The sequence below is a fragment of the Epinephelus fuscoguttatus genome, linkage group LG1, assembly GCF_011397635.1.
Source record: "Epinephelus fuscoguttatus linkage group LG1, E.fuscoguttatus.final_Chr_v1".
NCBI classification, from domain to species: domain Eukaryota; kingdom Metazoa; phylum Chordata; class Actinopteri; order Perciformes; family Serranidae; genus Epinephelus; species Epinephelus fuscoguttatus.
Genome location: NC_064752.1, coordinates 36,168,770 through 36,184,753, shown reverse-complemented (window position 1 = coordinate 36,184,753; position 15,984 = coordinate 36,168,770). Strand labels below are relative to the sequence as shown.

The following is a 15,984-nucleotide window of genomic DNA, read 5'->3' as shown; positions in this document are numbered from 1 at the left end:
TGTCAACCAGTAAGGGTACAATAATCCTCTAAATTACATTGACTCCTACATAATGCAGCATCCTGTATCAGCTCTTCTGATGTCAGCCCAGTCGCCAGAAAAAAATGGTCACATTATACATTTCTGCAACCCCAATTACATCCACCTCCTCTCCTACTCACCCTATAGAGACTTCCTAGCCCGTCGTATTACTTTGTTACCAGTGGCATTTCAAACTGACTGCGTCTGGCGGTGTTATGAACTGATACTGCCCGGCCCATCCTGGGAAAGGTGCCTTTTGCATCTGTATCTGACGCTGAAATCATTGACAAAAGGGGTTGGGTTTTGAGGAAATTTACCTTCATTAAGGATGAAAGTAAATGATGGAACCAAGAGAACACACATATGTACAGATTTCTATAACCTGCAACTTATATTTCAGGAATATAAATGTGTTGAAAGTGATGAATAACATGAATGTTGCTGAATAATGAGCACATGGCACTCAGCCTCTCTCAACAAATCAGCAATCAACAGCCTGACTCTATTTTTAAAATTAACCTCATCGTTGCTGCATTTATGAACACACTAAATTGGAACACTGATCAGTGAAATTAAAGTATAACGCTCGAAGAACTTTTATAAAAGTAGTTATTTTTTAATTTCCAGTTAAGGCAATCCAATACAAAGCATTTCACAACCCACCATATGACAATAATCATGTACAATAAAAACCCATTTGAAGAAAGTAGAGAGTCATGCAAATCAGAAAACTCAAGAGATATAAACAACAAAGAGAAGTTGTGGGAATAAAAAAAAAAAAAGAAGAATATTAAAAAAAAGTGTTAACTGTAACATGCTAATTCAGCTACAGTTTTTAACCACTGGTGAGACAAAAAATGTTTGTAGAACCAGGCACGAGAGAGAAGAACAGTCCACAGAGCTTTACTGCCATGTATGGCACTGACATGCATGTAATCTGGTTGGGCTAGTTCCTATTTTACAGATGGCGGCATTCTTCGACGCACCACAAGAAAACATGCAGTCGATTCATCATACTAATAAATCAGGGCATTAAGAGGTCACCATAATGACATAGACGACAGGAGCGATGGCTTTTCATACAAACTCCAAAAATAAATATCTTCAATACAGTAATATTCCTAAAAATATATCAAACATATACAATGAGCACTCCTCGCAAGGATAAAGTGCTGTTGGGGTCAAACCAGCTGTTCATACACTTTACATTCTGTTAGAAGTCCACTCTTATCTTTTCACTGTTAACTGTTTCCTCTCTCACACCACAGCGATTTACAAGCAAATAGCTGTTTGCCAAATAATTTTCTCTCCACCTACCCAGAGCCATACTTATCCACCTGAGCTGCTTTTCAGCACAGGACTAAATGAGATGCAGTGACTGCCTTTCACATTATTAAGGCCTTTAGTTTGCTACATTAGACATTTGAATAGACCCTTTTCAGCTCAGATTAATTCTGCCTCTGCCGCACTTTGTCGGTTCATAAGGAAAGGGCACCTTTTACAGGCTATTATACCCATTGTAGCACTGTTTTGTTTACTCTCTACACCAATGAGGGGTGTATGAAGGTTATGGAAGTAAATAAAACCAAGTGAAATTGGAGCAATAGTACTTAGAGAAGAGCAATGGCTGTGGCGAAAGATTCGCAAAGATGGAAAAAGTAGAAGTAAGATTTAGAAGCAGTTTATGTCCACGTAATGCCAAAAAACAAAGGACAAAAATTAGATACAGCCATGCTGACAGCTCTCTGGGGCTACACTGAGTCAAAGCATTGCTTTGGGCTAAATGCTAACATCAACATGCTCACAATAATGATGCTAACATGCTGATGTTTTGATGTTAAGCATGTTCACCATCTTACCTTTGCACATTAGCATGCTAACATTTGCTTTATTTGGTCATAAATATAAGTATAGGACAAATTTGAAATTCTGATAATGACGCTACAAGAGAAGTCAGGGATTGGGATACATCCTCTGAGGAATACGTCTGAGCGCAGATTTCAAGGCAATCCATCCAATAGTTAGAAATACCTTCTTTTAAATGCAGCATGTATGACTGCCTTCAATTTTTAGTCTGTCTACTGCCTGATTTTTTTTTTTTTTTTTAGGGTGTCCTGTCCCTCAAGTAGAAAAGCTGATGATATGGCCAGTGTACCAGAGCTGCAATAATTGGTTGATTGATCAATTTGTCGATCAACAGAAAATTAATAATAATAATAATAATAATAATAATAATAATAATAAATTTTATTTGTAACGCACTTTAAATTTAACGAAAAATCTCAAAGTGCTACAACAGCAAGAAAAGAAAAAAAAAATAAGTTAAAAAATTAATTTGCAACTTAATAATAAGCAAAAATGTCACTGTTTCATGCATCTTAAAGGTGAGGATTTGATGCTTTTCTTCATCAAACATAAAAATAAACAAAATAGTTTGTTCCTACCTTTCGAAGACGTCACTTTCGCTGTTTTCTTAAGTTTTATTGGCCAAAGAATTGATCGTTTAAACAAGAAAATAGTGTACCATGTCAATATAAACATGAGAAACAAGACAACCTGGACAGAAAAATTGTTACCACAACTTGAGCAGAAAATACTACGTAATTTGTCAGATGGCAGGCGTGATGAGAGAGAAGATTTGAGTCTTTCACTGCTTTCTGTACTTTCATCAAAAACTCCTTGTGGTTGTTATGATCCTAATTATGTACCCTTAATGATCAAAACGCCTCTACATGGATCATTTTCCTTAAATCTCATTTCTACAGTATGATCTCTGCATGTTTGTAAGGCAACACATCATAGGACCGTCAGGGCTTATTGTTGCATCATTGTGCAAGGACACATCTCAAATGACCAGCTTTGTTACTGATGCTGTAAAATTGGATTTTCTACGTAGATTCCTGTTTGTTTTTGTTTCTTCACACTAGACCAACGTCACAGATGGTAGGAGGCTATAGAAAGCCGAACTAAGATTAGAACAAAAGGATCCCTCTTTACCCTGTGGTACAGACAGATTGTTAATGTGTTTACACATGAGAGAATTACTTAAGTACTGAATGTAATGAACATAAATCCTAAAGCTCCGGAGACCACTTGAGGATCCCACCAGAGACTTGTAATACACTGCTGCAAGGATCAGGCTGTATAAAATGTAAATCTCCATGGAGGAACACTGGCTGTGATTGCACGACTTTAAGTGAGAAGTCTATGACGCTGGAGGTTATGTGGCTGCTGATGCGTGGCCTCTTGGGGCTTACGAAGTCTCTGGGTTGCAGACGTGACATGTTTTGGATCATATCAGGGCTGGATTAACTGGTGGTTGGGGCCTGGGGTAAAACTGAGATTTGGCCCCAGTGAATCATCGTGCCTCCTTTGGTTGCCCCAAATTATTCTGCAACATAAACCTATCAGTGGGTGGGTGTTATGTTTCCCTGATGTTTGCTGTATGTCCCTTATTGATTTGTAATGTGTACCCATCAATTTATGCATCAACTGAAATGGGTAAGCTACGAGAAAAAGATTTTGACAAGGGATGTCAGTTACGTTTAATTTTGCTTTTAAAAGCCCCAAACCTTTTCACCTGTAGCTAAGTGGTTAATTTTCATGACAAAATAGAGCCATTTTCCTTTTAGTTTGGCCCTCTGTTGACTCAGTTAGCTTTAGCACCACATTTCAAAGCGCTATCCATTTGGAGTTGGTGAAATGTTTATGTTGTAATGGTTTTATTTCTGTTGGCTTTGCTGACAGACATCCAGCTAACATGTGGAAACATAGTGCCCACTGCCCACACTCTAGTCTCCACTGGTTAGCTAAATTTGGCCTTGGCCACTCTGCACTGTGCAACACAAGCCGATAGCATCGCTGCAGAAACATTGAGACCACCCTCCGGTGTCTCTCCCCATGTCACCCCCGTGAGTAGACAGCATAATTTTGAGCTGTAAAACGCCTTACCATTATTAACTACTGTATGTTAGCACCAGTAGCCATACTGATACTGCTAAAGTGCTAAAGGGGATTTGCAGTTCAATATTAACACAGTTACTCATGGGGGCGACCTTGGAGAGAGTCAGGAGGGTGGGCATGCAATGTTTTTGCAGTAACACTGTCCTGCCGTCATTGGTGAGGATGGCGTTACCAGCAGTAATCGCCAAATGAGTGCCGTCGTGAGCTATCGCCCATACGACTCAAGTGGTGCACAGCAGGGGAGCCAAGGCTAGGTAACCAGCGTAGTGTGAATACCTCATCAACTTTGTTATTAATTCAGTACAGCACAGTGCCAGTACTACTACTAAACTGAAGAGTAGCAAAATTCACCTACTGACCGACGTGTAACCGGTCAAAATATTCTTGGCAGCTTACTTAAACAGTTAACGTTTGACACCCCTAATTTTGACACAGTGCCTCTCTGCAAGAACTGGTAATAGCCATAAGACCCTTATTGTCCTTGGATATTGTGCTTTAGTGGTGTATATTACCTAAAAGTGGTATTAGTCAGACTAGAGCAAAGTAATATGTTGTATTTACTGTGTGTTACAAAACCACTACATTTTAAAAGAAACTCATGATTAATTTGTTAACGTTCCTCTTGTGCAACGTTGTCCGTTGTGATGGCAATTCATCCTTATTGAATGAGAACCATAAACCAGCCTGAGACATATTTTCAGCATTGTATGTTAAATTGCAGCTGCAGTACAAAGATTTTTGAGTTGCATGAATAAATAAAATAAATTGAATGGCAGCTATCAAAATGATTAAATGTGATTAACCTGATAGCATTGTCATAATCTTGTCCTTGGTACAGAGACAGGTTGTGCTTTTTATATGCCGTATGAAAATAATTGGTGACCACTTCAAAACAGATCTATCAAATGTCCATGCCACTCTGAATAACACTGGAGAATAAATATACTGGGATATGGAGATTTAACTTCTCATACAACATGCTCTTATAAACATTTACCTAACAAAGAAGAGAGGAGGTGAAACCTCATGGTACGAAAAGCCTGAATAATGTTTGTAACGTAATAAACTGTAAACTACACACCTGTAGTTTTTCCTCCATCATAACCGATGCATTAGAAGATATGGAGACAATCCCCAAATATAAAAACTACTTCCAGAAGGTAAAATGTGCCTAAAAAATATCACTGCATTAGGCCACCAATGACTGACAAGCAAGGCTTAGGTCAAAGTTCACATGTCCCGATACACTTAGAGAAACAACCACAGACAGGCACAAGTTTTAACCACAACATGACCTCTTTGAACCAACCTGCTGTCAAATTAGATGTGAAACAGTCACTGCCTCAGTGTCGATTTAAAAGGCGTTCACCAACGAGTCCTGGAAAGTTTGAGCCTCTCTTTAAGAGAAATCATCCAAATGAACATATCACAGAAAAACAAACCAAGAAAAAAATGCTGCTCCGATAGTCACTGGGAGGATACGGCACAAAATTCAACACCCATTTCCTGGTGCGTCAGCTCCTGTTTGCACCAAAAAACAGGAGGCAGAGTTCCCACTGGACTCTGTGTGGCTGCTGCATGCTGTCAGTCTTCAGTGAAAAGCCAAGAGGAGGGCTTCAGATCTGTGTGTGGTGGTGGTGTGTGTGTCCGGGTGGTGTGTAGGGAGGTGGCGCCGGATTGGGTTTGATCCCCCGGCTCTTCATGTAAGAGATGAACTGGTCTGGGATCTCTGCTAGCACGTCTTTAGCGAGCCGAGCCATGCTTAACACATGGTTGCCTGTCCGGTCCATGTAATCTCTGAAGGGAACAAACTGAGGAGGAAGACAAGAAAGTTGAATATCAGTATGCTTACACACAATAGTAACTGAGATGACCTGAGAACATACGATTTCCTCTGTCAAGTAAATTCCATCTAGAGAATTTGGACTACTGTTGTAGTGATTCATGAAAAGCTCTAAAAAAAAAAATGCACACAAGTAGGTTTTGGGAGCACGGTGGTACTGAATGGAGAAATCCAGAGGGCTCATGTTTAAGCCCCTGTGTTAGTCAACATTTGCCAGATCCTGCAAGCTTTAGGATGCTGATTTGTCACTAATCCTTTGCTCTGGCTCCCCTCAGGAGTGAGAGGAAATAAAATGAGCCCAAGTGAAAAGATATGTTTTTCTACTTTGGCTTTGATAAAATAACTCTGAATTTTTATGTCTTTTGTATTATTTGTCACAGCACATCAAGGTTTCCCTCAAGAAACAGTTTTGCAAAAGTAGTGAGCCACCTAAACCCTGACATCTCCGCTATAAAACTCTAAACATTGTCCTTTACCAACTATTCAGTCACATTACTCTTTGGTTTTGACGCTACAGAAACAGAGAAATTACACCTCAGTGGCCCTGTGAATGAGACACATGCAGTTTCCAACAGTGACACATAATATCAAACTTGTACTGGTCTCCATGGGAATTCACAGAAAGCACACAGATGTCCTAATCTGTTACAGTTGCCACTGCCAACAGGCATTTAATGTACCAGCACAACTGAGGCAACAGCATGAATGTAAAATGCAAATGTAAAAATATGACACAAAACGTACTGTAAATCACAGGAAACACTTCACTTACTGGAAAAGAATATTTGAATGTTTCTCTGATGCCTTTGAGAAGAACTGGGAACCTAACCCCCTACTTGCTATCTTAGGTGCCACGAGTGTTCGACCTTTGGCAGACAAGTATAAAAATTTGGTGTGGGTGTGGCAAGGAAACTTATTCTACTTATGTGGAAGTCAGACTGTGCCCAACTTATGATATGTGGATAAGAGAGCTGATGAATTTACTGTATTTAGAAAGGTTAAGGTTTTATAATAAAAATATGACTCAAATATTTGTCAGAATTTGGAATATACCCCCTATCGCTGTGTATATGTATCTTATTTTACTAGTAATATTGAAGTCCTAGGACTTGTTTTCTGCCTGTGAGGATATTTGTGACTGAGTTGTTAAAATTATGTACTGAGCATTTTTTTAATATTTAATATCCTGATGTAATGGTTGAAAAAAAAAAATGGGAACACTGACTACATACACAAAATATTCTGGTTTTTGCACTTAGTCCGAAAAACATAACATTCCGAGTAAGCTGTTTACATGGCTAATGAAAAAAATATTCCACTAATATTCCTGTTTGCGGCAGCACAGCAGTGCAATGGTTAGCATTGTCACCTCACAGCAAGAGGGTTTCTGGTTCAAACCCAGGGCGGGGGCATCAGCGCGGGGTTTTCTCCGGGTACTCCGGCTTCCTCCCACAGTCCAAAGACATACAGGTTAATTGGTGACTCTAAATTGCCCGTAGGTGTGAATATGAGTGTGAATGGGTGTCTGTCTCTATGTGTCAGCTCTGCGATAGTCTGGTGACCTGTCCAAGGTGTACCCTACCTCTCGCGCAATGTCAGCGACCTGCTGAATTCCTGTTTGCATGCAGCTTTGCATACACTACATGTCGTTTATCATGTGAAAATATGTAAACTGAGCCTCGTTCGTTCTCTCCTCTAACCATCTTCTTGAAAAGGTCAGGCTGCAATATTTGCACATATCCTAAAAGCTGTTGTTATCCAAGTCTTTCAGTAGATGTGTTTCTTCCTCTGACCAGAAATATGGGCATATCTTTTGGGAATGCGTCTCTACCCCAGTCTTGCAAACTGTTGGCGAGTTGGTTTGTGTTCAACTCATCCATGACAACGCACAGAGCTGACTGCAAACTGCCACAAACTGCAGTAAAAACCCCAAATGAGATGCTTACTCAGAATGTCCAAAAAATATCGACATACCCCACGTCTTAATTGGAAAATCTTACATTTGGAAAAAAGCCTAATTCAAAATATCCAAACAAATGATGCTAATTACATGACCTGCATCAAGTACAGAATGTTGTCATAATCAGAATAATAGCGAAATATAAGTGTGCATGCAGTCACTGTTGCCTGTAAACAGTGATCTGTATCTGGTGGCCAAAGACTACATGCTGGATAAATGTTTATAGACAGTATATTCTGTTATCTGGACACGGTTGCAGTCGAAATTTTAGAGTCATTTCTGGAATTCAGTGAACTTGGTTGTCAGTTTCTGGTCTTGATCTGCAGTGAATACGGTCAAGGTCTCTTTCACACTGTAAAGGGCAGTCACCTGAACGATGTCTCTCTCTGCCAGTTTCCCTCGGGACGAGATCCTGATGTCATCACCATCCAGCTCCACCATAGCTGTAAAACACAAGTTCACACACACATGCATGGATGCATACGAACACACAGTGTGGGAGCATAGCAGAGACGGTTGCCTGTAGGTCAGGGACAAGGTTTATATGCACTACTGATGTACAGGTTGAGATATTAATACAGAATCTTTTTGCTTTAGCATTAGTAAAGAAGAGAGGGTGTAGAGCTACACAGCTGTAATCTGTCTTTATTGCATGTCTAATCAACTAATAAGTCTTTTATTATAGTCTCTGTGCAATTTAAAATCGTCTGTACTAAACACTGCAAACCCAGTAATTAACCTCAGCCATTTCTTCTACAGTTTTGCCTGCATCCACCCACGCCTTCCCTTCTCCACTGACACAAATTAGTTTGTACAGAGATTTTCTCTCGGGTGTTTCTCTGAATTGGTGCCAGAGAGGTTAGCGCTGGCTGTAACAATAATAGACTGTGAGTTGTATAAATTAAAATGTCAGTTATTGACCCATGTTTTAACTGAGTTGATTTATGTAGCTGGTACAAAAATGACAGAATATAACACTGCTGTTCTAGAAGATGTCTTGTGACATCTTGTGTGTGCCTGCCATCACAAAATTACGAGATTACCTAATAATTTTGTTCATGCAGCAGTTAAATAAAAGTCACTGTACCGTCAAACTCAGCCTGACCAACTCCAACTATGATGATGGACATGGGAAGCTTGGCACCCTGCAGAGAAATCAAAAAGGACATATTTTAAGAAATATGTTCACACTTCTTTTATTCAAAGAGAGAAGAGAAGCTTGTTCGCATCACTGCTGACCTGAAGCGCTCATTACGGTATATCAGACATCCTGGCCATTACATGCTCACCCACGTTGGTTACAACCACACTAATGTTCTGTATCACCCTTTAACTAGCTATATGACCTTTAAGTAAAGACAGGGCCTCTGGAGAGAAATAGAGCATGAGTTGGAGTCGGAGAAAGACAGCCTAACAGGGAGATGCTTCAACAGAAACTTGTTTTTGTCTCTGCTTTTCTTATCCCATATGTTCAATGTGCCTGAATCCAATTTGCTGTTGTACGAATGCTCCCCGGCTCTTATCTTGGGGTGACACACACTGTATTTACCCACTGAATGCTGGTTATCAGGCCGGGGAGTGGAGATTAAATTGACAACACTAATGGCGTCCCCTGAGAGATGGGGCCAGCAGGTCAGCAGTATCAGTACTAAAGCTGTTTTCACAGCTTAAAAAAAAAAAAGTCAAATTTATCCCCAGATTTCCCAGCTTAGATCGACAAAATGCTGACCTGCAAAAAGAGATGAATTTTGACATTACACACTCTTAAAAAGCTGGGAAAGGCGAAAAGGAGGCATTTGTTGACAGGAAGGAAAAAATAGCGTTGGCACATAGACTCCACGATAAGGTCTTATATGGCAGGTGTGTCATGGTGGCATTTGTGAGCTGGGAGAGGAAGGAGAGGGAGGAGGCGCCTGCTTATATCAGTACAGCTACCATCCTCAGTTACCCGCCCAGCCACTCCCAAGCCACACCTCAAGTCAGGTAACTCTGCTGTTTGGCTATGAACACCTGCCTCCTCTATGTTGGCAGATAGGACATGATCGAAAAAACACGTCAAATAAATTTTTCCCAAAAACAGTTTCTGTCGTTTTAGGTAGTTATCACACTGATGAAAGTTTAGGAGCTCAAGTTTGGTTTTATTAGTTATTTGATTCTATAAAAAGGTTTGATGTCATGACTGACAGCTATATGTGCCAATTGGTGTTGCTGCTTGGTTGGATGAATGTATGGGTGGGAAATAAGTACCACAGAGATTGCTACTGCGCAGACTCTTTGGCTTAATGTTTGTACAGTGGGAAGAAGTGGAGACACATTGGACCAAAGGGGTGGTCTTTGTCTGACTTCATGTATAACAGTTGTTAAAATAATTTTAACTAGTCCAAACCCATTGGTAGCTTTGTCATCTTCTACCTATGCCAATCCTCAATGCCTATGTGCAGTTTCACATAGATTGACCACGTCAGTGAGTAGAAAAACGTGGGACAGACAGAATGACACACTGACAGTTTCCGTGATTATGTACAGCATACCATACCATGACTTAGTCATACCAAAAATTAGAAAACAAAAAAACATTGGGCCACAGGGGGAGCCACAGTGATCGGTCGCATTTTAGCCATTTTTAAGCATTTTTCTGTTGTTATAGCGCCACCCAGTTGCCAATTAGAGTTACATTTCTCCAGTCACCTTGAGGCGTCCTGTTCTACATATCTACCAAGTTTAATAAAAATCGATATGCCGGTTAGGCCTAGATAAGAAATTAGCTCCTTGCACCCCCATTTTGTTTGATGGGGTCAATAATGGAGGGGTCCCCTCAGATTATGTGTGGTCATATGCCTACAAAGTTGCGTGGTGATCAGTGAAACCCTTGAGATGTTATACACCTTTATGTGATGAGCCACGCCCTCTGCAATATTCATTGCCTTATAGAAGCTCAGTTTTAGTAAGTTTTCCAACTTTTGCCAAGAGGGAACTTTAGATATTGGTCCATAGATTATGTTCACCGAGTTTCATGCAGATCGGTCAAACTTCCTAGGAAGAGATTGATTTTAAGTGTTTTTCAAAAAATTCAAAATGGTGGAAAATCTATATAACCGGAAGTTATGGGTTCTTGAGGCAAATTTGTTCCTCATGAGGAGAGGCATCTCTGTGCTAAGTTTCTTGTCTCTACAACATACGGGGCATGAGATATGCCCATTCAAAGTTTGCAATTTCAATCGGTTGCTATAGCGCCCCCCTTTGGCCAATTGATGTAATATTGCTTCATTTGCATCCTCCCATGACCCTCTACCACTGTGCCAAATTTCACATGGATTGACCAAGTCAGTGAGGAGAAAAACGTGGCACAGACACACAGACACACACACCCACAGAGTTTTCGTCATTTTGTAGTAAGATTGATGTCTAAGCACAGTAAGTTACATATTTGTTTTTATTGATATCATGAATCAATATACTTTAAAAAAAAAAAGGCTAAACAAGCTTGAGTGAGGGCGGCACGGTGGTGTGGTGGTTAGCACTCTCGCCTCACAGCAAGAGGGTTGCCGGTTCGATCCCGGGCGTGGGAGCCCTTCTGTGTGGAGTTTGCATGTTCTCCCCGTGTCAGCGTGGGTTCTCTCCGGGCACTCCGGCTTCCTCCCACAGTCCAAAGACATGCAGATTGGGGACTAGGTTAATTGATAACTCTAAATTGTCCATAGGTGCGAATGTGAGCGTGAATGGTTGTTTGTCTCTATGTGTCAGCCCTGCGATAGTCTGGCGACCTGTCCAGGGTGTACCCTGCCTCTCGCCCGATGTCAGCTGGGATAGGCTCCAGCCCCCCCGCGACCCTCAAGAGGATGAAGCGGTTAGAAGATGAATGAATGAATGAAGCTTGAGTGACCTAAAACAAAAATTTAAAGCTTAGATCAGCTGACTTGTATTAAATGCAACTAAAGTAACTTGAGTGCTTGAGTCATAGCTATGACAGGTCATGTTATCATCTGCTGTAATTTCCAGTTAGATGGCAACATAAATGCTCAACACAAAAGCTGCTATTATGAGGTTTTTTTTCCGCGGCCACATATTTTCACAAAGCAGCTCTAACAAGTGTGGTTTTATCTCTGGCACGAGACAAATGCGCCGTGGCAATCAGGCAACCTCTTTTGCCACAGGGGTGAGAGCAGTTTCTGTCGACACCACCTTAGTCGAAGCACATCAGCGCGATTATCAGTGTTCAACACAACTCCTGTCAGTGACTGTCCGCCCACTCACATGCACACACAAACACTCACACTCGCGGATACATACACACACATCAAATGCCACCAAAAATAACCTGGCAATCCACCGTGCCCCACTTTTGCCATTCTCCTGTCACTGTGACTGGCAGTGGAGAACCAGTCTAATGAGACAACAAAACAAAGCGTCAATCAACACTCATTACCCCGACAGCTCACTACTTCATGTGCTGCTTAAGCCCAAATGTCATGCATGTGCACGCTTTGATGGGTGTGTGCTCTCGCATATGCAGCCACACACATGCACGCACGGACAGGTTTATGGATATAGGTTTGGAGACGTGACTGTCCTGTCAGCACAGGGGTCACCTGAGTCACTGGACCATCTCTCATTGGCTGTCTCAGAGCTCAGCTCAGAGAAAAGCTTAAGGCAGCAGATTGAGGACACTTAAAAACCAGCAGAGTGCAGATAGGAAGTAGCATGGAGAGTAGCACAACCAGTTGTAGAATAGAATGTCAGAAATAATCAGCTACTGTCATGAACAGTCCTCTGTCCTTCACATGTTGACAGTCTTTGTTGGAAAGAACATAAAGGCAGGGCTCCTACAGGTCTGTGAAAGTTTCTGAATTTGAGAAAATGTTACTGGATTTCAAAGTTTTTGATCACATAAATAGGCACGGGTCATTAAAGTGCTTTAATTTGCATATTTTGTGCAATAATAGAAATCCTCCATCTCTATCGCTCAACATGCACAACATTACTTTGCTGCGTGTTAAAGAGATCACATAGTCCATCATCACTGTTACACAGCACAAGTGTTCACACACTAAAGCCTCTTGGTCTTTTTAATTGTTGTATGTGAGCTTTTATAAAGCCTGCTAGTCCTCATACAAAAATTTCCTGTGTTTTAACAGTAATTAACCTTGTTGCAAGTCTCAAACTATGCCATGTTGGGGCCTTCAGTTTAATGGAAATGGGCCTGGGAAGTCCTTGAAAAGTCCCTAATTTTGATGTTTAAAAAATGTGTGGGAACACTGTGAAGGATTTAATGAAAATAAGAGCTTTTAATGTTTCAGAACACTTGTTAATGCTATCACACACTTCACTATTCAGGCGCACATTGAATTTGCCCATGATAATCTAAAAATTGTGGGTTTCTTTACTTGTGCTGCTTTAATAACTTTACTTCAATAACTTTAATCTTGAATAAGTTTAATTACATTCGTGTATTGGAGAGCACATACCTCTGCCAAGGCAGCACAGTTCTTTCAATTGTTGTTTATAGAGCAGAAAATCTTAGATATGCTGCTAATTAACGGGATGAAATAGAAGAAAAAACATTTTGGTGGAGTTAACAACCTTCATTAAACAGAAATTGCCAATTAAGGTACTGTATTTCGGCACACACATGTCCAGAGGGCCCTGCATTAGGGAAGGCTATCCTTGTTCATTTTGGCAAATGTCTGTGAAAGACAGTAATGTAGTATGTGAAAAGATGTGGCCACTGTTTTAAACGCAGCTCCTCTATAATTAATGCAACTTTAGCTTCAGTAACTTTGCACAGTATCATGTAGCTATCAAGCAATGCTGTAAAATTTCCTTTTACAGCACTGCTGCTCCAGACTAACTTTTTCCACCTGTAGCACTGCGGCTACTGCGGCCCTACTGAGAATTTTAGGAGCACCAACATAAAATTTAGGAGCACCACTTAAATCTACATGCAATGCAACACAATCATTTTTTCCATCTTAACTAGGAATGATGAGGAAGATGGTAGCTCATGTACATGCAGTGGCTCAGTGCTCTATGCATTAGTGCTCTTTTGTTAGTTTACTGGTGGTTTACTTTTAAATTCCTTGGCATACACATTTCAGAGGACCTCTCATGGACAACAAACACCAGGGCGCTAGTCAAGAAGGCACAAAAGCAGCTACACTTCCTGAGGACGCTCAGGAAGGTAAAACTATCACAACAGCTTCTGGTGTCATTCTACCACTGCTCCATTGAGAGTTTCCCCACGTACGGCATCCTTGCGTGGTGTGGTAGCTACTCTGCAGCAGATAAAAAGCCTCTGCAGAGAATCATAAAAACTGCACAGAACATCAAATAACAACAGCTACCTGCCCTGGATGACATCTTCACCTCTTGCAGAAACTACATAAAATCCTGAAAGACCCCTTCCATCCTTCTCATCACCTGTTTGAACTGTTGCCTTCCATAAAACATGACAGGTCCATCAAAACACACACCACAAGATCCAGTGTCTACCCCAAAGCCATTACCATACTGAACTTTGAACTGAAGCAAACTCACTAAAACACATTACAGTTCTTTTTCTTCAGTGCAATAACTTATTTTATGTGCAATAATATGCATGAGCACTTTTTTTTTTATCCCATTTTAACTGCAAACATTGGCAATGAGTGTATGGAGTATATCTACAAATGTGTAGCATATGAGGGGAATGGAGGCATATATTTGTTCATTTTTATTACTATTTTATTACTATTTATTATTTTTTTATATATGAATCCCGTCCCTGAGCGCACCTGAATTTCATTGTAGATTTGTATAATAACAATAAAAAATCTGAATCTGAACTGTATCACTGATACATCCTTTGGTAGTAAACAGAACATTTACAGAAATTACAATGTTCTGTTTTATTTAAAGGAAAAAGTTACAAACCCAAAGCTACTTAGCTCTGATGTTTGCTGGTGTTGCTGGGAACACACCTGGGCTTACCCATGTTTATACTATTTAGATGCAGCATTTCAAGGTGCCTAAATGTGGAAGTGTCCAAATGTGTCAATATCTGTACTCGTGATGAAGGAGAATTCTCGTCTGGGTAACTATGTTCAATCTCTTACTCTTTTCATCAAAAATGACCTGAAGCTTAATTATGAATCTGTTTTGCGAATAGTTTTCTAATGAACAATAAATATAACAACTTCTGGTCAACACATAGCAATTTCAGGTTAAAAACTACAAGTTACGGTTAGACTCCACCCACTTCACATTTAAATCCCACCTGTTCATAGTCTAAGCCCCGCCCATTCCAAGTTTAGATACAGATAATTTAGTTGGGTAAACACAGTCACAGATGGAGATAATGGTGTCCTCGCTTATTCCTATTTGAAATGATGTACAATGATGAGAATATAAAATAGGGGGCATATCTGTAAGTCACACTGGTGCTTATGGTTATAAAATTTTGTCTGTCTCCAAAAACAGTCGCAAAATGTGACTAGAAACATTTAAGACTCAGTCGAAGAAGGATTTTGCAGCTAACTTAAAGAGCTAATGTTAGCTTAATTAGCCAGCTGCTGACAATTGATTAAATCTTCAGACAGTTGTCATTTCAATTCAGGTTGGCAGTTGTAAATGACAAGCTGCTTTTGTCTACCACTGTCTGAAATCAGTGACTGTTTCAAAAATAACAAAAGAAATTCAGTGCTAAATCTGCCACCATGTAAATGTAAACTACATGTGTATTGTGCAAGAATGGAAAGCTTGACAGGTATAGCAACAATAACTAAGTGGGCAGGGCTTGGCAAATGGGAAATTATTGTATTATATGCCCAAGTTTATTACTTTGAGGAAATTGAAAATGTAGAATCATGACAGGATCATGGCATACCTACGAACTGTTACCACTGGACCTTGGATCCTGCACACTCAAATAGTTTATACAGAGCAAAGGGCTGTGGAGCCTGTCTTGAGTCATGAATTGCTTTTACACTGCCTCTTCAAGGTGGGAATTTCAAGATGTTACGCTGATAGAGTCATGGGCAGCAAGGGTGTGATGTGTTATGCATACAATCAACTGTAATTTAAAAATGTAGCTGATAGCAGTTAGCAGCTAACTCAAAGAGGAAGAATAGTGGCCAAAAATGTTTGCAAATTAGGAAAGTCCGGAGACTCCTTAGCCTCGATGTTGCATGTGTTATATGTCACACTAGAGATTGACGCTGTT

The 15,984-nt window shown here is 40.3% G+C and overlaps 1 protein-coding gene across 1 annotated transcript in view; it reads right to left on the bottom strand.

The window, feature by feature from the left end:
• Nucleotides 1–667: 667 nt before the first annotated feature.
• The window catches only part of cpne5b (copine Vb), a 181,361-nt gene continuing 166,044 nt past the window's right edge, over nucleotides 668–15,984 (bottom strand). Inside the window, exons 18-20 of the mRNA XM_049584227.1 lie at nucleotides 8,875–8,932; nucleotides 8,157–8,230; nucleotides 668–5,795 (exon numbers count right to left, since the gene is read on the bottom strand). Coding sequence (XP_049440184.1) covers nucleotides 5,601–5,795; nucleotides 8,157–8,230; nucleotides 8,875–8,932 — 327 coding nt within the window. The 3' untranslated portion in view covers nucleotides 668–5,600. The remainder of the gene's footprint in view (nucleotides 5,796–8,156; nucleotides 8,231–8,874; nucleotides 8,933–15,984) is intronic.